This window comes from Sinohyriopsis cumingii, chromosome 17 (genome assembly GCF_028554795.1).
Source record: "Sinohyriopsis cumingii isolate HCF-2022 chromosome 17, ASM2855479v2, whole genome shotgun sequence".
NCBI lineage: Eukaryota > Metazoa > Mollusca > Bivalvia > Unionida > Unionidae > Sinohyriopsis > Sinohyriopsis cumingii.
Window position 1 is genome coordinate 119,564,426 of NC_142977.1, and position 26,476 is coordinate 119,590,901.

A 26,476-nucleotide genomic window follows, 5' to 3' on the forward strand; every position below is an offset into this window, starting at 1 on the left:
AGGATTTACGATGAAGCAGGGGAATTCGACAGGACTTTCAAGATTCAAAGATTCATGAAATATGTTTTTGTAAAGCCAATCAAAAAAAAATTTCACGAGCTCTCTTTTTATGGTTGTAAAAAATGTTTTATATGCACATACATAGTTCTTGGCTCAAATCCGGTGTCCATCAGAGGTTTTATTTTTGGAATCAGGCTCATGTCTTAAATTTGTTCTGGTCCATCAGTGGTTGTATTTTAAATGGTGTTCATGGCTCAGATCTGGTGTTCATCAGTAGTTTGATTTGTAATTAGGTTCATATGTTAAATCTATTCTATCAATTGTTACATTTGCAATCGTGTTCATGTCTTAAATCTATTGTTGTCCATCAGTGGTAACATTTGTAATAGTGTTCATGGCTGAGATTTGGTGTCCATCAGTGGTTACATTTGTAATAGGGTTCATGGCTCAAATCTGGTTTCCATCAGTATTTTTATTTGTAATCATGTCCATGTCTTAAATATATTGTTGTCTATCATTTGTTGCGTTGAAATCGTATTCATGGCTTAAATATATTGCTGTCCATCAGTGGTTACATTTGGAACAGTGTTCATGGCTGCGATCTGGTGTCCATCAGTGATTTTATTTGCAATAGGGTTCATGGGTCAGAATATAGTGTTGTTTATCAGTGATTGTATTTGGACAGTGAGTTTATAGCATAACTTAGAATGCTATATTCCAGGAAAGAGGACACTGACTTATAGCATTTATGTCCTTTGGAATCCACAACAGGATTCAATAGTAACCGCTTGTGATATACTCAGTTGAAATAAACTTTTAAATATTCTTTTATAAATAAACAACGTTACACGCTCTAATTAAATTGCTGTATCTCATATTTTGGGTGAAATATATTATTATTTTACAATGAACATTATGTTTAGATTTCGATATACACAAAAATCTACGGAAAATACCGCACATTGGCACAATATACACCATGCAGAGGACTGTAAGCAAAATATGGAATATACACGACGTCTGGACAATAGGAACCTCGTAATATTGGTACCTGACGGAGCCCAATACAGTCAACCTTATTGATTATGATTAATTTAACTGAATTGATAAGAAAGACATTTTCTTTTACAATGATTATCAAGTTTTATTTCATTATACCAACAGAAATGGGAGTTGGGCCTATCCATATTGACGTTTGCTACAGTGGCAAGGCGGAATTCCTAATTGTTAAAGAACCTATACTGGCAGTACAATATTTGTCATCATAGTTTAAAATGAACATTTCGGTCTAAGAATAAATAATCTCGATTATGCCACCTCAAATAACTTGTGTGAGCTGAGAAATGGGCCGTGTAATACCATACCTCCTGTAACATCACACGAGCAGTTAAATGACCTATTGTTTTTATTTGTCACATTTGTTCGGATCTCCACGAAGTCTGGCCTCAGCTGGTTATGCGTGGAACAGGAGAATATTTCCAAGCACAGAATTGAAATTCATATACGTTCGAAGCGTCCGGGTTAAATACTCGTTAGTGGCGCATCTAGTTTGCCATAGAGAACAGTTGTTATGTATGTTGCAAACCTCAATCTAGCCCACCCCCACGTGACGCCTTATCAAGAACTGATCCCCGTTACGCTATGGTGAGGTGAAATACTATGAAAGATTCCTCTTCAAAAAAAAGCTTTCTACATCACCCTCCTTCGCCTTATGCATGGTGGCAATTACTGTCCTAAATCACTCTCGTGCCTCCGTAGCTTGCTAGCAATTCCCTTCTCATTCAGCTATTCAGAAAACTTATTGTCCCCATAAAGACAACCAACAAACTGTGATGCGTTAAACTTTTCATCATCACTTTGCATAGTTGTGTCTCCCATTGCTATCATGGTCTGATATGTGTCTGCATCATTTATTATGATTCTGAGGGCATTTTTATTTCTAATCCAAATAGGGCACTGACAGTGTTACGCCCTGTTAATCTATAGTTAGGTAAAATGATTTTGTGCCGTGCGCTGTCTATTTTGCGTGGATGGGGATGAAACGAATAAGTTTTGCATGTTTTCCATGCCTTCCAAATTTTTTTTATTTAGCCTTGGTGAAGGGACGATGGTATAGAAACAGCACTAAGACGTTTGTTCATAGGCTGCACTCCCAGCCTCTGCTGATGTGATGGCATGCATTATATCCGTAGTGTCTGCTTCTTCTCGGCTGGATTCCATTTCATTATATTATGACACTGATTTGGAGGAGTTGGCCAAATATACCTTCTCATGCCCACCGTTAACAAAAGGTGGGTTACAGTGAGACATTTTGCACTTTTCCATATACTATGTGTAGAAAGATGCAAAATGTTACCTGTTTATTTCACATTGAGGAACTATTTTCAGTTAGGTGGTACCTTTTCTTCAACTCGCATTCAATAAACAAGCCTGGATGTTCCTTCAATGCGTAACTTTGTCCTCTCTGACTTAATGATGCCCTCACTGTGTCCATCAAATATAATAAACATTTGGAAAATGATTTCAGTGCTAATGTCTTTGATAGAATTCATTACATTAGACAGAAACTTGTTGGCAATATTATGGAATGTATGAAGTTAGACCCGAATTACTGCACGTTCATCGTAGATGACAGCATCTGTACAACTGGTCAGACTTGTGAATTTTCTCTACGCATATGCGTTCCTCGATTAATGTATCAAGTCTGATTTTGTACAGGATATCATTGTTCCATCTTCAGTGAGCAGACTCTACGGCAAATGTGTATTTTTAAAGGCCCACGCACAATTCATGAGGACTATGTTATAAGAAAAGACATATAGATGATGAAGGTACATCCCATCCCAATTGAATGATACAATTTAGGCCTTGTTCTTTCTGTTCACCACTGACATCCATTTGATCTACGTATATGTCATTGAACATGCCATTCAGTTTCTCTATATCAAAATTAAAATTTTCTCCGTGAAGCCCTTTGAGCTAAACTATACAGTTGATCATCTCCAGCCCTACCTCCCCTAATGCAGGTACAGATCTGAGCTGCATAGAGAGCTATGTTTATGCGTGCCATAAACCATCTAATCAGACATGGACCTTTCATTGTAAGACGAATGATTCATCATGCTCTCTTGTAGTTCATGTTCCAATTAATTTCAAGGGTATAGGCTAACAATATGACGTTTAACTAGCCCTTAGCAAGTTTGCCAGCAGAGTTTCCCTGTATAAATTCATGTTCTGCCAGTTTTGGTAAGCGCCTCGTGGAGAACAGTGGCACAGACAGATACCTGGCATAATTTGTTCTGCATGATGCAAAAGTTAGTGGTACGAATTCGACCTTGGTAGATTACACACTTCTTCACAAACAAACAAACAAAAAAAAAACCAATTACTTTTCCAAATACAGATTCGCCTAAAACAAATTAATTAGAACCATTTGCGTAAGCTTCTTCAACACTCTGAACAGCAAACATAAAGCTGTAATTTAGTTTCTACTCTGTTCTAATGCATTTTGTTCTCTTGGACAGGGCTATAGTATGTAGCTCTGCAGATGTTATGAAAATAAGAGGTAACTTTAGCATCAGAAATTTCATGTTCATACTTTAAAACATGTTTCGCAACTTTATAAAGTATTTCCTGCATGTTAAGAATAAAGTAAATGTGCTTCTTCTGCTTGATTTTTTAATATCAAAACTACTCCGACACAGGGTTAATCTAAATTATGCGACATATACACATTAGCGAATCATCTTACAAATCGAATCCAAGGTTATAAGTTGTAGTTTCAAGGGCCCAGGTAAGCACATGCTAACACATGACCAGAAGGGCTCAGGGAAACACACGATAACACGTGACCAGAAGGGCCCAGGGAAACACACGATAACACATGACCAGAAGGGCCCAGGCAAACACACGATAACACATGGCCAGAAGGGCCCAGGCAAACACACGATAACACATGGCCAGAAGGGCCCAGGCAAACACACGATAACACATGGCCAGATTGGCAAACACACGATAACACATGGCCAGATTGGCAAACACACGATAACACATGACCAGAAGGGTCCAGGCGCACACAAACGATAACACATGGCCAGAAGGGCCCTGGCTAACACAGGATAACACATGGCCAGAAGGGCCCAGGCAAACACACGATAACACATGGCCAGAAGGGCCCAGGCAAACACACGATAACACATGGCCAGATTGGCAAACACTTATAATCCTTAAGAGTTTACAAGTGAAAGAATAATCTTCAATCGTTCGCAAGTTCTCATCTTCTCCCCCAAAAAACGTGTTTTGTTTACCAGAACGAACGCAATGCCAACAAACAACTAAACATCAAATACACCTTAAAATATAGCCTAGTTGTCTTATACATATGCATTCTAGATTGTTACCTTGTAGGTTAGTAACTTTATATGTTATATATCATTGAATGGCACAATGCATTTGCATACGTCGTCTCAAACATATCAGTTATTGAAGCAAAACTACGTATTCGAAATTTCTACTTTAAAAGGGAGAGAAAGAATAATTTATTTGGACCTTTAGGGAATCCGATCATCAAAGTGAGTACATATTCTATTTCTTGCGTTTCTTACGGATACAGGGTAATACTGCTAGGATTGTCTTTCTGCTATGAATCAAACATTTCAGTGGTTTTAAAGTTGATCATGATCTTAGGCTGTCAAGACTTACATTATTTCTTTAAATAGCAGCTGCTCTTTCTGTGTATATCTCTCTCTTCATATATATAGTCATGTAGGTTATATGTACTATTCAAGCAGGTATTCAGAGCTATTAGCAATACACTTTTCAACACAGGTGGGTTGGGGATGGTACTCTGATAGTGAAGAAATAGCTAAACATTATGGTAATAGTGACGTCCCATTTCTTTCAGCTATGTATCATGCACCATTTAGCAGTGACTGTTTGAAAGAATAACTTATAATAAGAGCAATTCCATACCTTTTTTGTCCATAGACTTTGATACAATGTACAGCAACATGGAATCTTTATCAAGTGAATATGAAAAAACACTGACGCTTATGAATCATCAAAGTACTGGCAATGAGATGTGGCTTTTGAATAAAACTTGGAGAAATATAACATGAGCTGTTTTTCTGCACATACAGTTGGCAAATAAAATTGATTCTAGTCAGTCCTGAACAACCTGGATAGTAGTTACTAAATGAAAGTTAGAAGGCCTGTATTAGCCATAACAAGCACTTTATGATAAAGACAACAACACAATTTCGCATTTATTTTTGATAATAATAATAATAATAATATAATGCTAGTTTCAAACAGTATGATTTCCACAAAGTAAAGAGTTAGAATATTCAAACTCTCTGCTCATGTGTCTTTTCATGCACACTGAAGTGGTATATTTAGTTTTCTAAACTTTATTAATTACTGAATCTTGAGTTAAAATCTCTAACCATTTTCTTGGTATCCTAATAATGGGCTGAAAACAAAATGTACGAAATGTAAGACTTTGGTCTAGTATTTTCCATTGTTGTAGGGCACCAGTCACATTTAACGGCCTCCTTGTATCCTTGTTTCTAGAGCATAGCCACACGTCTTTGCAAAGGACTACACTGTACAAACGATAAAAATCAATTTATCCAGTGTTTACATGTCAATAAAAAACAAAAGAAATATATATTTTTCACAAATACAGAAACATATGACTAAATGAGCATTAACATAACTAACTGTACCAATAAGTGTCAACTCTTTCCATATACGTGGCTATTCGATATTCGACACAAGTAGAATCTAATGTAGAAAAGCCCACAGATGTATACAAGAATGCATGTAATATTCATCGTCATTAAACATGTTGCTCTATACTTTTTGAAACAGTCACGATTAGTGACGATCTTGACTTTCACCAGACCCCATTGAAGTATCATTTTGTAAAGTATGCAATTGTTTACATATCTTACCTGATCAGTTTGTAATTTTGTTAAAATTTGTATTTTTCGTAATTTGATTCACAATCTTGTTTTGCGGGAAGTGCCTTCTCACACACCAAGGCGGAAATGCATACGACAACTAGAATAGTTCTCCTATTTTTGGCAAATAAACTCAAATATACATCTTATTTACGTATACATATAATGCTTATTTAGAATAAGAAACTAATTGCAAGTACTTTTCATTATTTGTAGACGGGTATTAAGACCGACTGACTGATGATTCCCGAACATATAAAGTTTGGCGGATTGATATTTAGCGATGTACATGCGGCGAACATTGAGGTGAAGAGAAGTAAAATGTAAACAAGCATAAAAAGTCGTTTTATAGCATGTACTTCAACAATGTTTTGTAATTCTCTTTAATATTAACATTATCGACCGCAATTATACTTTCTATATTGAACGTTTGATAGCCACCGGATTACAGGTATGCGTGTAATATGGTTGTCAGTCAAGGGACCCGGTTGACTGGAAGACGACCAATATGGCAGCCACCACTACTTGGCATGGTGATGTTTGCCACCTGATTGCACGCAATGCCCAATGCATATGAAAAATGTAACGCTCATTGCATCTAGATTAGTCCTCACGCAAGAAGATAGGTACAATGAAATAGCTCAGTATTATCCCAAAGCCGTGACCTATTGCACGTACAATACAAAATTTAATTCCCTATATTTTAGCTCATATAAATACACTTTCCGTAATATAGAGTTTGCTCCTCAAAACTGAGATGACAGTTGTTTTTGTTTTGTTAAGTTAATAATGTATAACATTAAACTCATTACGTACTATACGTCACATTTGACTATAACAAAACTACCAATCCGTTAGGCCAATTCGCATTATCAATATCCCTTGAAAGATAAAAATTGGTCAAGAAAATTATGTTAGGAAATCTGATTCAGTGGAAATTAAGTTTCTTTTATCCAACCCAGTCAGAGGGGCCCCGAGTGGCCTGGTGGTCTAAAGCGCTTTCCGTTACGGATCACTGCCATCTCACCTGGAATCGGGTCACAATTAGTACTTCCAGTTCAGTACCCACGAATGTAGTTCTCGTCTATTTTTAGAACATGTTTTCCTCTCTCATTTTGGTGGTGATAGAAGAGTTTTATTTATGCATTTTTGGTTGGGATTTAAAGGTAATTGTTTATTCTTGATAATATGAGCTCAGGGTGTTGTTGTCTGGGTGTATTTTGGCGACAGTGCACAGAGAGAAATAAGGCCTTGGTGATGATCCGGAAGTGAAATCTGTGTTCTGCTTACATGTTGCTCTTTTGACGGTCCAGCATCTCAAAAAAGAGCAGGTCAACCTTTGACGAGAACGTCACCGTGAAGTCATATTTGAAGGTATTTTAGATTAACATATGACTTGCATTGATTGTCACACAGTGGAAAGGTAAGTACTGAGAAACAAATGTAGAGAACATATATTAAAATTAATTGTGTTATATGTCCACCTCTGTCTGCGTGGATTTGAGTCTAGGATTCGGCTAATGTGGGTATGTGAGAAAACTTTCCAGAAGCTTGTCGTGGGTCGGTGGTTCTTTAAGGGGTTTTCCCGGGTTCTTCCTCCACCATAAATACTGGTCGCCTTGTATATCCTATCGTGTGCTGAAAAATGGTGTATAATCCCACAACAACAGCAACCAGCCCAGTCATGTGCACCACCTGAAAATATATGGTCTCCGGTTTGGACAAAAATCGCAAAGCTTTGTACACAGCTAGGAATCAAACGTAGATATAACAAGTAGCAAAGCAGTATGAGCTTGCCAACATACCATATATATTCACCTTTGCACGCACATGCTGTTCTAATCCATCCTGGCTATATCCACAATCAGGGGGTTGATCCCTGCATGCACAATATATTTTAATCTGTCCTCGCATTATCCACAGAGAAGGACAATTAAAGCCAGAAGAAAACGAACTCAAGCGATAAGTAGTTTATTATTATTAATTAATACAATACCATTTTAGCTTAATTGAAGTGTTATTGCATATCATGGTTATACTTTGTATCCAGAGAAAGTTTAAACAATCAAACTACAATAAAACTGTTAACACATGATGGAGACCAGGAAATTTTCTAGCACAGTGACTAGATAAAAACTAAACATACATTGTCGAAACAAAACGTGCAAAATAGAGAATGTCATTTGTCTCATCACATGTAAGATCTGTATCCTTTAGTATGTCGGAGAAACTGAAAAGCTACAAAAACGGTCAACCTTCATAGATCTGATAAGATGACAAAGAAGCTCGGACGCAGAACAATTCTCCCCTGGCCACAGTGTCAGTAATATAACACTGATTGCAAATGCTCACAACACCAACTCAAGTTCCCAAACCATGAAAGAAAAGGAATCTTACTGGATACGCTGCCTTCTAACATTCAAACCAAGAAAACTAGAAGAAAAAAACAAAACAACCATGCACAAATAAAATTATCTTTTCAGCCGACACTTTTAAACAAGTCTCTAAATTTGCTTAATACCTATGACTACTATAACAAAGAAATATCTGGGATATAATTTTCGCTTACATAAATTTACATAAAATAACACATGTCATGCCTCATTAATTTCCAGGTCAAAACAAATATTTTCCAGTATTAGCAACAAGCTGAAATAAAATAGTTGAAACATAATAAAGTTAAAAGGTTTAATTCTTGTAGAAACAGCCATGTACAGTTTCGCAAACATAGCAGCTTTTATGTTTTATTTTTTTGTCTTGTTTATGTTTTGTATTTGCCTTTGAGATTGACTCTTTAAAGAGCCGAAATACTAATTTTGCACTGTTGTCAGAATTTTGGATATATATATATATATATATATATATATATATATATATATATATATATATATATATATAATGCATATTCAGTTGGTGAAAGAATGCTTTGAATCACTTAATTTATGACTGGAGGGGAATAGTGGCCGAGTGGTGTAAAGCGTGCACCGTTACCGATCACTGCTATCTCACCTCTGTCTACGTGTGTTCGAGTCTCGGAATCAGCCAATGCAGGTATGTGAGACAGCTTGCCAGCAGCTTCTCATGGGTCGGTGGTTCTTTACAAGTTTTCCAGGATTCTTCCTCCACCATTTATATTGGCCGCCATGCACAACCTATCATGTGCTGAAAAAATGGCGCTAAACCCTACAACAACAACAATGAGTCGGGTACTCGTGTCCGATTTGTTTGTCATTGTAGCTAATATAAATCTGAAACGGATATAATAGTTTCTTATAATTACTTACATATATGTTGGCTGACATAAAGATGCAGATACCATGGTTGTTACCTGACACGTAATACTCAACAACAAATATTAACAAATTAACAAATATTAACAATAAACCAAATGAACTGACGAAACGTATAAAATATTATGTCCTGTTTCTATAATCTTGAGTCAATTCCAGAGCAAAATAGACAGGGATAAACTAGTCTTTTTTTAAGTAAAATAGCTGTATAAATAACACCGATAGTTGCCATTAAGGATACGATATATCGTATTTCAGAATTTGAAATAATTAAAGGTTCATTTCGTATTATAATTATTTAACCACTGAACAATTTTGATCAATATAATGATACATTATCTATATAATGATACATTATCTATATAATGATACATTATCAATATAATGATACATTATTAATAAAATTATACATGATTTGGTTTAGTGGAGGTCAAAACCTAATTGTTAGCTGAACATTTAATATTATTGAATTCATTTTTCACAAAAAATATTTACTATGTAATAAGTGCTTATCTGAAGAAAATATTTCAATTCAGGTACAAAACAACACGAATTTTATATCAATATATAAATATAAGAGACTGGTTAACCATTGCTTGGAGAAGAGGAAACTATCCAATGTCACTTCGGGTCAATAACTTTACATTATTGGCGTACCTTTGATTTTGTGCATGTATTTGCGATCTATTGATATACCGGAATTATTCTAAGAGGTATCGATTTAGTGACGATATTTTGCAAAATTTCTTGCATGCAACAAATTACAACCAATTTTCGTCATTTAAATTAAAATGCTTCGTTAAACGCACATGTTTCTCGAAATCCTTTCGACGAACACACCGGGAATTACGTGAAGAAATCTGTCCGGAAGTGCTTTGTGATTGTTTATAAGTGCGATGTTGTGTCACTCCTCCTAAAAGGTTTAAGATACTGTCTTCATACTTTTAAATTGTTGGGGCAGGGGATGTATGCAGACGTGCATAACTGTTCCATTGTTCTGACCCATTCCCAAGGGATGAATGTTGGGGAATGGATGTAGACGCGTGAAAACAATGCATCATAATGGGGGATACAAATAAGCGGGAAAGGCTCCGCAACGTCTATTCATTTCCTATTAATGAATTACCCTAAGAAACACTACTAGTTAACGTAAATATTATTAAACGGAATTTTGCGATTTTAATTAGAATTATATTTAGATGTTCATTTCCTAATAATGAATTACCCTAAGAACACTAATAGTTAACATAAATATTATGAAACGGAATTTTGCGATTTAAATTAGAATTATATTTAGACGGCAGGAATTTTATTTAATCACATACGTATTTACATTTGCTTTTGAATGTTTTAAAAATAAATTTGATAAAAATAAATTGCAATAGTTCGTATAAAGAGATCTGATCGATTGTTAAAGCAGTTTTAAATTTCTTTTAACACATTAGTTCCGCGGCTTGTCAATCTTTAAAATAAGATCTGAACACTCCATCTGACAGAGGCAACGTTGAAACCCTTCGCTCCTGAAGGGGATACCCTAGCATGCATGGAGAGTATCCTGAATATAACCGTCATTGACGATGAGGTGGTACCATTCATGTACCCAAAATCGGCAAGTAATCGTTGGGTACGACCAACTTTTACGGACGTGCAGTATTTGTGTTTTTATGTATGCTATGGACAGTTCGATTGATAGACACATGTTGACATGTAACGATCAAGGATGGGCTAAGTATCCATCGTATGAAAAAGATGTCACTTTGATTTCAGTATAAACGACTGGAAAATGTATCCCTACCGTAGTATAGATATGCCGATTCTTGAAAAATATAGCATTTCATACTTATCCATTATTAATCGTACTGACGTTTATCTTCGACAGCGTTATCTGGCATTATCCCTTCATACCATACCTTAGTCTTAACCGTTGTAATTTTGGTACACATAGTCTTCAACGATGATTATAATGCCTAATCTATGCTATTATGAGGAGGCGGAGCAACCTAATATACATGATGAGTTGCAGTGAGTGAGACAGACTCTGACACAGGTACAAACTGTTGGTACATACATACAGTATGCACCATGCAAGATTTATATTGCTATAATGGCGACAGTTACTATCAGTGGAGACCAAACCACAGTGACAAAATTCTCCCAATCATCAAAATGTCATGTAAGTTGAAGATGGATTTAGTAATCATTTTATTTCACCAATAAAGCACATGCACAAAAGTGTATTTTTAATTTGTTTAAATTGATATTGAGATAGAGTCACAACCAGAACTCTGCTCATACTTAGCGCAAAGAAGCCCCATCATCTTTCAGTTCTTTGGTTATTTGTGCTGCGCCCGTCCATGACACTGCGATCACCACATAATGAATCATTTCCATGCCGGCAAAAAGAGACCCTGGAATTCACAAACATTTTATGTGCCCCTGTCAGCTCGAACTATAAGATGACAACCACATAAGGCTTTCACAGCTTCGAGATAGCAACCCCTTATAACGCGAGGGTTCCTACATGTGCAATATGCATTTAGTCATGTCATTTTCCGTGAAAAACCATCAATACAGCCATTGATGCAAATACATTATGGGCGCAACTTGTCATAGGAGTCCATGTGCCAGATGTAATTAGGACCTTTTGATAGGTGCATACGCCTATGAAGTCGATGCGATTGGCGGAGATCAACATTTTCATGGTCTAATACTCTCATCAAAAGGCGAACATCTTCCTTTCTTGCCCGTATACATTTGCATTTCAGCTTATGATACATCCACCTATAACCATGCATGGTACCGGAAAACCGCTGTTCATTCATTATCAATTCGGCAACTGTCATCACATCAGTGGGATTTTTATACCGTTAAAGACCAAGAACATGCAAAATATGAGTCAGCAGTCTAATGCTGAGATTATATCTATGTCTTTCTTTCAGAATGAACACAATCTATTTATATTTTGAACCCAAGTGAAAATAAACTTTTGCCAGAGCCAAACGATCCTTATCCATTCCTACAATTACAGCAGTACTAAAAATCCTAAATATCAGTGAAATGCGATGTAATTTCGAAACAAATCCGAAATATTCGGAAATAACGAAATACTATTTCTAAATAACGCAATATTATTTCGTTCAAAAGAAATAATATTTCGAAATAACGAAAAAACATTTCGTCTGAACGAAATAATATTTCGAAAAAACGAAATAACGAAATACTATTTTAAAATAACGAAATAGTATTTAGTTTAAAAAAAGCATTTCGAAATAACTAAATACTATTTCGAAATAACGAAATACTATTTCGAAACAGCTTAAACGAAATAGCATTTCGAAAGAACGAAATAGCATTTCGAAATAACCAAATACTATTTCGGAAAAACGAAATCCTATTTCGTTGAAACGAAAAAGTGTTTCGAAGTAATGAAATAGCATTTCGAAATAACGAAATATACTTCGATTAAATGAAACAAAAAAATATGTGCATCCGTGTCACATAAGGGGATCCGTAACAACCCCCTTGTTTTCTGTTGATTTTTTCCATTTGTTTCAAACGATTGCATTTCAGTTATAATATCAATGAATGCTCAGTATGATGTTAATACGCAAATGCCATTTGTTGTTATTTATTTGAAAGAAAAATTTAAATAAAAAGTGGTAGCAAATAAAAAACTTTTAACACATTTATTGTAAACAATCAAAAAGTAAACCATACAGTGTAAATGTATAAAAAGATGGAAGCAAAATAAACATTAACATAAAATTGCTTTATTTGTACCAATATTTAATTTCAGGGAGGTCAATTTTGCAGGCAGTTGCAAACCTCGTAATAGACAGTACAGCAAACGATACGCAAAATGATTTACAAATTACTACTACAAAAGTCTTGCAAGACCGGATCAGTATCATAGATAGGTTTAAAAAAAGACGACCAAAAAAAAAAGTTAATAACGTTAAAATTGGTTTTAAAATTAGAGCAGACTGACGAGCAGCTCGATTGTACCGACACTGATGCACATTAAGATAAAAAACAAGCCATTAATGGACCATTTTCAGATGGAATTAATAAATGTTCATCATGGACCAACGCAAGTTATTTCTTAGCTATTGAGAACATGAGAAACAGCACACAGTAATGACACCTGACCATGGGAAAAGAAAAGAAAAACAGAATGTTTGCCTTTTCTTCCTTTTTCTTTAACATTATCATGAGTATCTAGCGTTTGCTCGTTTCATTTGTTTGTTCAAGAAGACTAAATTTACTTTTCTTGTGCTTTCTTGACAAACTTTAAGCAACAGATAAATATTTGCATCATCAACTATGACAGCAACAGCTTAACAACCAACATGGTTAATGTGCTAGCAGTAATCAAAACTCACACGCATTTTTATATGCCTAGATAGTATAATTCTTTAAATTTTTTCATTAACTTATTCAGCCACTGGTTTCTCTTTCGATGCGTTTAATGTACATATTTGGCTGCCTTTAGATCGACAGACATTATCAATAGTGGTAAGCGTTATTTTATTGAAAAAGGCATGTTACATACCAAATACACTGGCTTCGTATAAAAACATAAATCAATCTGTTGGTGGTTTGTTAAGAACAAAGGGTGAATTTGTTTGGAATTTGAATATCACAAAAAACACATAATAATATCTGACACCGAGTGTCGCTATTAAGTCGTTGATTAAATATTTAAAATTTTTATATTAGTCATCCATTACTGGAAGTTTATCTTTTGCCATTGTTCTCTCAGTAACTGCTTTGTGTTTTTCATTGATCGCTGCGGTGCTGATTCATGATTTTTGTGCGCTATATATTCACTGTGATGTTGTTTCTTGAAAATTTAATCCTACTTCTTTTTCATGCTGTGAATAATCCTTTTACTTACAGATATAAATAGAGGCTTTTGATATCGAGGAGACCGAACTGTTCAACAAAGCAGAAGTTGAAACATTTAAGTTCTGCAAAATCTTCAGAAAATGAACGAGAAGCTTATCTACCAATATGCCACAGGTGTCAAAACGTAAAAACAAAACAGGTACATTCGAAATAGCAATACAATTTTTTTCTTGAGAAAGAAAGAAATAAGTGTTGCAATTAATTTATAATCTATTTTGAAAACGCATGGATGTAAAAGAACCAAAAATGACACAAATTAGATGATATATGGTATCGTGAAAATTTAAACAGCCACAGAACAAAGGTAGAATAATACAATTTTGTGCATTTAGTATATAACAAGGCAATAGTGGAATCTGAATTTAGAAGTATTTTTTGATACTAATAAAAATTAATTAAAAGCAGATGCCTGTCAAAACAACAGTCAACATATCCGATAGATGACGGTGTGATTGTCATATAACATTCTGATGAACCAAGATTGTCCAGAAAACAAACATCAGGTAATCATTGCCACCAAAACGTCATTTACACAAGGCACATGAATTGAATTTGTTCTTTGTTTTAGAATTGACGAAAAGTGTGCTAATTCAATACATGGCGTCATGTTAATCTTAATGCCATTCATACTAAACAAAACGACCCTTGAACTAAATACAACATAAATAAAAGATTTAATTGAATAAGCATAAACAAACATACATAAACATAAATATAAAACAAATTAGTTTGTTACGTGAACTATTTGAGATTAAATGCCTGGGAACTTAGAAAAATGAAATTGATTGAACTCTGAGAGAAATGTTACATGCAATATAAACACAATACGGATGCTATTAGTGATTTTGGTAAAAAATGATTACCACTTAGGAAAAACAGGAATTATACAAAGAATTGATGTAATATATAGGATACAAAATATATCCACCATTTCGTCGCTCCATGCATTTCAGAGTTGGTAAGCGGTCAGAATGTTCATATCACATTTTATTTCTATTAAGTATCATTATTAAATGGATAAATTAATTTTGTAAACCATTTTAAACATTGATAACAAAACTTTTATTCTCTATGTGATAGACTGAGATTTTTTTGATCATGTATTCTATTCTTGGCATAAATGTCGTTTCATCTAAATCAAATCTAGCATTGATTGATGATTAAATTAGTTTGCAAACTGAGAAGAAAATAGAAAGGAGAGTTGTGTCCCATTGTCTACAAATGGTGGCAAGTTAAGAAGACTGCTTTGTCATTTAAAACCGTAGTGCACCAAACTTAATACTCCAAGAAACGTATTCACAAAAGCAACAATAAATACAGTATATTTGTGCAAATGAATTGAGCTCCTAACGTACCATTAACACTATATTAATGTTAAAATAAATAACAAGGTACGTACACAAACCTTGAATCAAGCATAACTACAATCTATATACAAAGCTGTTTCTGACATAGAACTTAGTTATCATTTTCTAATGCACTACATAAACTAGAACCAATATATTTTACATATCTGCTTTATATGAAAAAGTGCGCAAGAAAATAATAGGATTTCTTTATCATTATAATTCTTTCGAAATATTTCTACTTCTACAGTTGCAAACACAAAACACTGCAAATATTATGAAATGGAATTCATAATAAAACCCGAAAGTTCTACTAATCTCAAAAGAAATACAAAGGCACATAAAACAGAGCTTGATACAAATCCACTATCTACATCCAAATGTGTTACTGGTATAACAATAAGTTAGAATTGTATAATATGCTGCCTGAAAGAAAAGTGCACAATATTATTTATATGTCTAAAGTATGGTAACAAATACACAAAACACAACAATGGGATTTATTTCAGATTTTAAACTTTGTAAATTGTTCAATTTCCTACAATTACAAACACAAACTGCAAATATAATCGAATGTGCTCCTTGAACATCCATGCTGGGACAAATTTCAAATAACACATTAGCCTCCACACCACCACAAAATCTGATCTCCTTTTGATAGATAATATAATACTAACAAAACCCTGATGAGATTATCGATTAAAAACGGTACTATTATGAACTAAACTGATTCTCTGTTTCAGCACTTTATTCAACAATCATTAATTATCGTTCAGAAAGATAATGTCACAAAAATCTCCCAAGAAAGATGCCTTTTGGTAATTATTTTAAAGAATCACATAAAGATGTTTCTCTTTGAAGCCTTCTAGGTTTAATACACCTGTTTTTTTGTGTAATCCTACTTGTTGCAAATTCATCACTGCCTCTCTTATGCATTGTCAGTTCACTGAACTATCTTATCACTAACAGGATGAAATCAACATTTCACCAACGAGTCACAAAATCGATGGTATCTTTCCTCCCGTCTCTCTGTCTGTCTGTCCGCCTTGCTCTTGCAGCCTCTCTTTTTGTGTATCCATCGATTAATTCATTTTTCTATGTGATAACACTACACAAATAAGACTGATACTTTTTGAGTAATGATCAGAAAAGTGAATGATACCGTGTTATTAATAACAATAATTGCATTTAAAAAAGACCTTTTTGATACACGGTATAAATTGCAAGCTCTTCATGAATAGGGACCTTCTGATAAACCTTGAGCTGTGTCTATCTGTCTACAGAATGAGGTGTCTATCTGTCTACAGAGTGAGGTGTCTTAAGAAAAGTACTTTGTTTCTTGAGTCAGATAATTTGTTATTACGATAAAACGTATGTACTATATTAAAAGATTTACAAACTTGGCAACAATTACGGCATATGTGAATTTATAACAATAACTCTTATTTCTAATAATTGCACTATATTGATCTCACAAAATATAAAGGTCCATAAACGTAATACATGTGTGATGTCAATCTACTGTTTACATATCTGATAGTTAATCTCATAAAAGTCAACGAATTGTGCATATAAAGACCATTCAGTGTTATATATTTGCTTTCAATAGGTCAACAAACAAAAACTTAATTGGATTTAGTTAAGCTGGAAAATTTTGTCAAATTTATCAGCTGCGAACAGATAAAAACAAACACATCAAACATGAAACAAATATCTCCGTCACTATTTCATTACTCCTTCCGGGGAGAGAAGTTCTGACCTTACATAAGCCTAGACCCCCTCTGCAACAACCTTGCCCATCAATCACTTTTTGATAGTGGAATGATAATACGTTGATAATATAACATTGTCCACAACAAACTTTATCAGGAGAGCTAACTCTAATTCCTTAATCTTGAACAACACTCTACAAATATAGAACATTACTTGGAAATATGTCACAAAACATCCCAAAGATAGAAGTTACGAGCTTCCGGTTCAATGAAGTGTTTAAAAAATACATCAAGGTGACGCTCTTTGGTGTCGTCTGCGCAAGAAAGAAATAAAGTTTTTGCACTAATGATTCTTTGTGAGGGAGCCAGTGGCATGGACGATGCAGAGCCGAAACAATGTTTGCAAAGCAGAGCGAATTAACTATATAAGGGAATAGATAATTGTTTCAAAGAACAGAGGCGAACACCATAACTGCTGTTTCGCGCCAAAATAGCGGCTAGGGGCACATACTACACTTTATCAATTTCCAAATAAATATATATATTTTGTAACACACATGCATGCCGTATGAGCAACAAAAATGTTCCCTTAGTCGTTACTCTCTGTACATTAGATAAAACTGTGAAAATACTTTAAATTGTACACAGCTGAATCACAGTACGTGCCGCACTAATAAGGCTTAGAAAAAAAATGTCTACATAACGTTATTTGTTTAAGTCGGGGCTTTTCATTTTTAGTTTTGCTTAATCGTGGTGATGTGATGGGAAAATGTTTAGTAAAATAAAAGTCGCATATATATCATTTTCTTTTGAAAAATAATCCGTACCCAGACAAGGTAAGTAATTCAGCTACGACTTGTATGTATTACTATAAGTATCCGTACAGAGACCTGGTAAGTAATTAAGCTGCGACGTGTATGTATTACTGTAATAAGCATCTGCATAAGAACTGAATTATTTTAAGTTCAAGCAGCTTCTCGCTAAAATGTTTTCAGGTCTAAGTAGTTACCAAAGAAAGGAATTCATGAAGAACGCTATTTAAATTAAATTAGGTTGTACTGGTTAGGAAGAAAACAAACCCTAAAATATACTGAATTTCTTGTATGGCTGTCGAGTGCATTGTGAACTCTTCTCCAGCGACCTTCTTGAAATGGACGAAGCAAAAATACTTAAAAGCGTTCTTTTGATTGTGTTCCGGAGATCTGTTACATGTATTAAATGTGGCATTCAAAATCAAAGCTAATACACACAAAGCAGTTTGTGTAAACACTGTATCAAATACTTTAAACTGATTTTTTGTTCTATGAATTGTTTAAATGGATATAAACAAAGTCATCACAAATCATTAACCATTTGTGAAAAGAAATAATGTTTCCATTTAGCGGGTGGCGATAACCTTTATAGTCTAAATAGTATACCCGCTTCTTGTTTCTACAGTGTTTTAAATATTCTTGCAAGAATTATCTGCATTGTCCAGATCACAGACCTTCAAATGTATCAGATCCTTCACACGGCTCAAGTCAAGTACACCATTATGCACTGAGATGAACGCCAGCTGGAGCGTCTCCAGGTGCGTACAGCTACTGATATTGCAAAACATAGCTCTATTACACTCATCTGATATGACTGCATTTTTCAGAGTGAGGGAAGTCAGCTTAGTCAATCTACTCAAGTTAAGTACGCCATCGTGTAGCTGGATTCCTTCCAACTGCAGCATCGCTAGGTTTGTACAGTCACTGATACTACTGCACATAGATTTACTGCAATTCCGGGACATGGTTACATTATCTAGTGTGAGGCAGGTCAGGTTAGTCATACTACTCACGTCATGGACATAATCATCTAGTGTGATTAGTTTCAGCTTCAGTCTCTCTAGGTTAGTACAGTCACTTAGACCACTGCATAAACATTTCTCGGACATGCTTATATCAACCAGTGTCAGGGATATCAGATTAGGGAGACTGCGCAAGTCAAGTATATGATCATGTAGTGTTATCCCCTCCAGCTTCAGAGTCCTCATGTGCGTACAGCAACTGATGCTACTACACAGAGATCTACAACACTGTTCAGACATGGTCACCCCGCACAGCGACAGGAAGGTCAGGTTAATCATACTACTCATGTCCAAGGCATCGTCACGATCTAGTGTGACACAACACAGATACAGAGATTTTGAAGCGGATGATCTTATTCTTGTCATCTCTGTTATGTACCATTCATCCTCTTCTGAAACAATGTCCGGTATTTCAATGACTCCTTGACTGTCCATTTCTTTTAGGCACTCCTTATACATTAGATTCAAGACGTGCAATGAATATTTTGCCTTTCCATCATCATCCCAGCCTTGCCTGAATTGTATAACAAGTGGATCCTCATCACACACCTCACAAATTCTCACGAAGGCCATATGACCTTTCTTCTCATCAAGACCACAGATGGAAATAAAAAGGTTTTTATATTTGTGGATATTATTTAATGTTTTCAAGGATGTGAGAAACTTCTGGAATTCATGGTCATTATTGACTAAATACATGGAGGCCAGATACTCCTGAATTGAAAAATGAAGGAATTTGATAGAAACATACCTTTGCAATGGTGAAAAGACATCCTTTTGTGATAGAATACCGCAGTCCAAGAGAGCCCTGAGTTTAAATTTAGAATTGTCGCCAAGTTCGCTCATCAGTTTCTCTTCTGGTATTCTGCCCTTTTTCTCCACAAGTAGAAAATGATATGCTGCCATGCATGCACTATCTAAGTACAACTTGCAAAACATATCTGTCTGCATTGTCATGTTGCCTTGTTCTGTTATTTTGGGAGTGTATGTATTTCCTGTCTTGATTAGACACTTCTTTATGAGACAGTCAAGTATTTGTTTGTACAGGTCTTGTCGTCGTGTTGGAAGACGTTGATCTTGACACCAAATATGTGTGAGAAACAAAAGAAGCAAGGGTACGTTTCTAAAGGTTGAAAGTTCCTCCTCTTCTTCTGGTGATGGACATAATTTCTCCATTGTCATGTGATGTTTGTTTAGATTAATGATCTTTTTAACAAACTTCAAAGCATTTGACTTGCTTAATCCCCCTGTTTCTAACAACAAATCATGTATTGTCTTCAACCCAAGTTCAGAAATTCTGAATTGTCTCATAGCCATAAGAACTGTTATCCTTGGATACAGTTTTCTTCCAAACAAGTCTGACAAGAATGAAGGAACATGGCTATCCATCTCATCCATGCCATCAATTATAATCAAAATTTTCTCTGGTTGTTCTTCGAAAATCTTTTGGAGTGTATCTGATTCGCTTCGAATATCGGATTCAATTTTCTTGCACTGATTGCACACAACATCAGTCAGTGATTTTTCTGTTGAGATGTCGGGGGCATAAACAAAAAAAAGAAGACTAAACTTCAAAAGTGTTTCTTCATCATGAATAGTGTCAGAAGGTTTCTGCGGCAATTTGTCTGTTTCATCTGTAGATTCCCACTTGCTACTGGGCTCACCCCTACACCAAATGCTGATTAGTTTCCTACAAAATGTGGATTTGCCACTCCCCGCTCGTCCTGTCAAAATTATTCTCTTGTTTTTGCCCTCTTGAAATATTTGTTTGTAAGAAGCAAGATGTACTTTTGGTTTGTTCGGGCAGCACACTCCTTCAGTTTGGTGCTGTATTATAATATCGATATAAAATTCATCCAGTGGAACTTGTTCTTCGGAATTGAATATGGAGATTGGCATTTTAATCATGGACTGGTAAAAGGACTTGAGATCTGCGCGAATATGATCCATTTCTGTAAACAAAAAAAAACATTCAGTATAGTTGAATAGTTAACCCCATAGTGTTTAACATAACTAGTTGGGTGTGTGATAACATTTAATATATCGTCATGCACAAACTAAAATATCACAGCGGATCTTCCCCAATTAAAACTAGACCAACTCGCACAGTTGCCATAGTCCCGAATTATAAAGGCATATGTTCTACAGCTACGAAATTTTCAATTTACAGAGATATTCTAAACTTTTGTAGAAAAAAGGTAGAGTGATTAAATAGTGAAACTCGCATATCTTGATGTGTGTCTATAAGCACATCATTATCCTTCATCACCCCGCCCCTTGCACACCCGATCTTTGAAAAATTCTTCAAACCTTGATAATAGTATTATTAGCATTTGCATCTAAACATATGCGTATAAACATTCATTTCCACTTTTTTGTCTACCTAAATTGCGTGTGTTTAGTCACATTAGACAGCTTGTCAAACCAATGGCAGTCTAAGTTGAAAAGGTTAAAACTTTTTGTAAAAAACTGAACAATTAATGGAAATCAAATCCTGTCATTTTAAATACATATACAGAAGTCTAAGAAAGCTATTCTAGGATGTCCTGTCTTGAGTAAAATGCATTTGTTAAAACAGGCTATGCCTAAAAGCTATTAAATGTACACATACATAAATATTTGCTTTAATAGCCAACACGTCTACTCGAGTAATCTAAATATAAATGCAAAATTATATCTACATAACTTCGGTGTGTATCTCACGTGGTGTAAAAAAAATCATTTAGTCCTGAAAATCTAATTAGATAATTAAACATGGAGATCAATATCCCAATACCATTTATTTATATTAATTCTGTGTTACTTAACTGTACTATCAAGGTTAGTATAACAAATATAACTATATAACTTCACAATGTACAGACTTGGATAAAACGGTGTTTTTTAATGTTTTAATTCAAACAATCTACGCAGACATAAAGGTATATATATATATATATATATATATATATATATATATATATATATATATATATATATATATATATATATATAAAATGTATGACGCAATAGAATCTTCAGATTGCATCATTCATTATTTAGCCTGAAATAAAGTGATGTCAAAAACTAGTTTTATTCACAGATCCAGTCAAAGATGTATTTTAATCATTTATGGTTTAAATTGATATCCCTTCTCTGTATGACTCACTTTTCTTCCGGCATTCCAAAGTGAAGGGTTGTATATACTGACCCAATATCATATCTTTAAAACTACAAAAAATAAACAATTTTAAGAATGATTTTCGTTCTCAGTGATCCAGAATTAGAAAAGTTGGACTACATTTATTTCGGAAACATTTTGGCTGTAGACCAGTGTTATCTTTGGGTGAAATTAAATACGTGCATAGAGTTGGTTCAAAGTGTCAAAAAGCGCCAAAATTGCATAGAATCTATAAATATATTATTATGCACATGTTGACAATTACTAATAACACAAGTATTAGTAAATGTGTTGAAGAGTTTCGGACTTTTTCCCTTTGGACAGATAGATTAGTTGGTGTCTTAGAAGAAGTAAGTTATTCCTATACGATAGTTAGGCCATATTAATAGATATTTTAAAATAATAAATCGATCAAAAACCATCTGTCGCCTATTGCGACATATAGTCGTAATATACAGTTGAAGGTGTATATAGGGAGAGAACTTAGCAATCTGAATCATTTCTATTTTACAGTTATTCATATCTCTTGTGTTGTTTTATAACATCAAGTCTGCAGACGCATTTTATGTTGTATATTATTTAACAGGAAACCATTTGTTAGGATTATTCAGTGGAAATAAACAGTGCTCAGTGGCTATAATATTAATTTGAAACCATTGTGAATTATTCAAATGAGTTTTGAACAATGCCATTTTGACAACGTCACAATTCTTGGCGGACCAGTATCTTTCGGATTCTGAAAATTATGCGGAATTTTACATTCCTTTTGGACTTTAATATAACTGTTCATGTTTCTTTTGGATTCACTTGAAAATACTGTAAGTTCCTCTCATATTTTTATTTATTACTTTGGCAATTAAATTATTTGTTAAATGTTTTAATAAATACTTGTAGGTTTTGCTTCTTTCCATTACTTAGTTTATGATCATATAGTCGAAACAGTGCGTACAATTTTGTTAATTATATCAATACAGCAAATTGTGTTGTTTGTACCACTTCGTTGCAACCAGTGAATAAAGGGCACGCTAATTCTGACAACATTAATTGTTCTTGTCTGAAGCATTTAAATTTAACGAGGTCGTTTCGCTTCCCCACATGCTGTCCCTTTGCTCCAGAATCCATTTAGATGAAATGATCCCGAAACAATTAACAATGCTAATGGGTAGTTCCTTTATTGTCTAATCGATGGCCGTGAGCCTAATATAATGCATCGTCAGTACATGTGCAGGATAGAAGAATCACATCTGGGTGAAATAATTTAGGGAAAAGGTAAGAAAATTTACCGAGATACTGCTCATAAACTCTGAATTCTCGGATATAATCTCTCTACTCCACATCAGCACATATGACGTGAGAGTTTTCTCTCACGTATTGCAAATATATAGTGTTAGAAAGAAAAAAAAGAGGCTTGTGGTCGTTATCGCTGAAGCCTAATATAAAAATTGTTTTCAAAACCAAAACGTGAAAATAATCAGCGTAGAACATTTAATTTACAACAAATTATTTTACAAATAACAACGAAAATATGAATTATAAACATCACGACCAAGAAACTATTAGGTACAAATTTAGTAAGTGTATTAATTTATTACAATGGTATATATCGTAAGGTTCACTTCGTTAACGTTAATTTAATGCTTATATTCTATGATCGCAGTTTGCGGATGAGTCATATATAGAACGTACGTCGATTTCATTCATAAAGTTCCAAGGTTTAAACGATTTATAATTCATATAAACATCACGTGATCTGACAAGGACACGAGTTTTGGTTTTACAAAGGCCAAGCTGACGGCGAGTATCTGATCTGTTAGAATAACCCATGTAACCTTGTTTATGAGATATGAATGCGAGACGCTAGTTACTACATTATTGCTGGTATATAAGAGGTGTTTGACTACGAATTCTTATTCTTAATAATATCATTTCCCTTGTAAGACAAATAATTAATTTATATAATATTAATCATTCGTTGGCATTGTAGAGCTATAACGTTCATTAAAATACTATTTGGATATATAATATCTGTACTGATTTACTGTGAATTAATTCAGAGACATTTGGGTTATTAGTTGCACTTGGAATTAATATGGATTAATTTTAAGACATTTTGGGATTATTTAAACAGGAATTATTCTCTTTCTTTGTACATCAGTAAAATACAGATATTATTTGAAATACCTTTGGAACCTATCCGAACTATTTGGAATTATTGAATTGATTGAACATTTAGGAGATTTGGAATTCATTCACCATACTGTAGGTTATTTTAATCCTTTTAATTTGTATTTTAGGGAAATATGATTTTATTTTCAGTTACACAAATATTGTTGGTTAGCGCTTTCTTGTCACGTTATTAAGATCCTAAAATCGTAACAAAACGAGCAAAAATTTACAAGAACATTTTACGAATAAAAAGCAGGACGAAATGATATTTACTAGCGATATATATTTGGTCATCATATTCAAACATTTCACATTTTCGGACGAAACCGCTCAGGCGGCCTAGTGGCTAGAGCGTCCGCCTCGGATTAAGAGGTTAGTGTTAGGACTGGTCGGCCTTGTGTCAGGATAATATGACTGGGTAGGACATCATGATACATGTCTGCGGCGTGATATCCGTGTGCTAGTCTCCACTATAAACTGTCATACTGCAGACATAGTAGTGATATAGATGAAAACAGTGTTAAAGCTACGTTAAAAATCCAAATCAACACACACGCACATTTTGGGACGTAGTGGTGCTGCAATTATTGCTAACTGTAATTATTGTGAAACAGTCTCAAATTTTGGAAGAATTCTGCTTGCACTTCCAGTTTGTGTGCACTACGGACGCAACTGAAGGTCATGTGGTGAAAGAGATATTTCCCAGTTCCTGTTTTACATCGGAATACATGATCTGACACATATATGAGTGAGTGAAATATATTTTCCTAATCATTCTTCTACACAGTAAAGGACAAACATACTCTCATGGGTATATGTGAAAGGCGTCGCACACGTTGAGGATATGCGTGAAGGATATGCGTAGCACATATATATCGCAAAAATAATCTGACGGTGTCTATATCGCAAAAATAATCTGACGGTGTCGTGGTGGTATTTAAGGTTAAGATCTAATATAAAAATATTTGCATACCTTTTCTTATGTCAGATATAGCCGTGATGCATTACTGCATAAGCGCAAGATGTATGTTGACCCAAGTAAAATATCAAATTACGCAGAACACTTGTCGAAGTCTTTAATGAAAGTATCTAAAAATGGCCCTTTTAATAATTTTGTTATAAAGATGAGATCTTAATTACCCCACATAAGGACTTAAAGGATGGTATGCATGTCCTTCTAGATCTGTCTCTGACGGCTGTCTGTCTGTCTTTATATATAATAATGGTAGTCTCTCGAGTCGAGGAAGACAAGTTGTGCGATCTCATTCAACGGTGGACGCGCATGTGACTCCTGAGTCCAAATTCCGATGCACACAGGCGGTTGCAGGTGGGGCATGGGACACCGGTGGTTAGTGGTATTTGTGATACAGTTCTGTGACGTCTCTCCCGAGTTGTAGCAAGACGCTGACGGCGGTCATCCTCAAAGGTGGAACAGGCTTTTCTGGTCAGCGCTCGCCAATGGCTTCTGTCTAAGGCAGCGAGCTCGAGCTGGTGGGGTTGGAGGTCTGTCCATTTGATGTTCATCTTGTGGTTGTCTTTGTACCTCTTATAAGGGCGGCTTTGGTTTCGGTTTCCCTGGACTAGCTCGCCATAGAATAACTGCTTTGAGATTCTGCTTTGATCCATGCGGATGACATGGCCAGTCCAACGAAGCTGGGTCTGGATTAGTTTGGCTTCGATGCTTGTTGTGTTGGCTCTGTCAAGGACTTCCTGGTTGGTGATTCGGTCGTGCCACTTGATCTGCATAATGGATCTCAGGGAGCGCTGGTGGAATTGTTCCAAGTGACTGATATGTCTTCGGTAGAGTGTCCACGTTTCACAGCCATACAAGAGAGACGTGAGGACAACTTTCATCTTTGTTGACAGGCGTATGTCCTTGTGCTGCAAAACCTTGGTTCGAAGTCGTCCGAGTGCTTGAATGGCTTTTTGGATCCTCGCAATGATTTCTTTGTCCAGGGAGCCGTCACTAGATATTGTGCTGCTAAGGTATTTGAAACTGTCCACATTCTTCAGCTGCGTGTCGCCAATGGTGATACAGGGTTGTGAGGGGACAGTGGTTGGGGCTGGCTGGAGAGGACTTCTGTCTTTCCTAGGCTG

General features: G+C 35.1%; 1 protein-coding gene across 4 annotated transcripts in view; it reads right to left on the reverse strand.

The window, feature by feature from the left end:
* Window positions 1-16,006: 16,006 nt before the first annotated feature.
* The window catches only part of LOC149779754 (uncharacterized), a 114,870-nt gene continuing 104,400 nt past the window's right edge, over window positions 16,007-26,476 (reverse strand). For all 4 annotated transcript variants that reach the window (XM_089940616.1, XM_089940617.1, XM_089940615.1 and 1 more), the window contains exon 4: window positions 16,007-21,005. In XM_089940616.1, coding sequence (XP_089796742.1) covers window positions 18,661-21,005 — 2,345 coding nt within the window. In that variant the 3' untranslated portion in view covers window positions 16,007-18,660. The remainder of the gene's footprint in view (window positions 21,006-26,476) is intronic.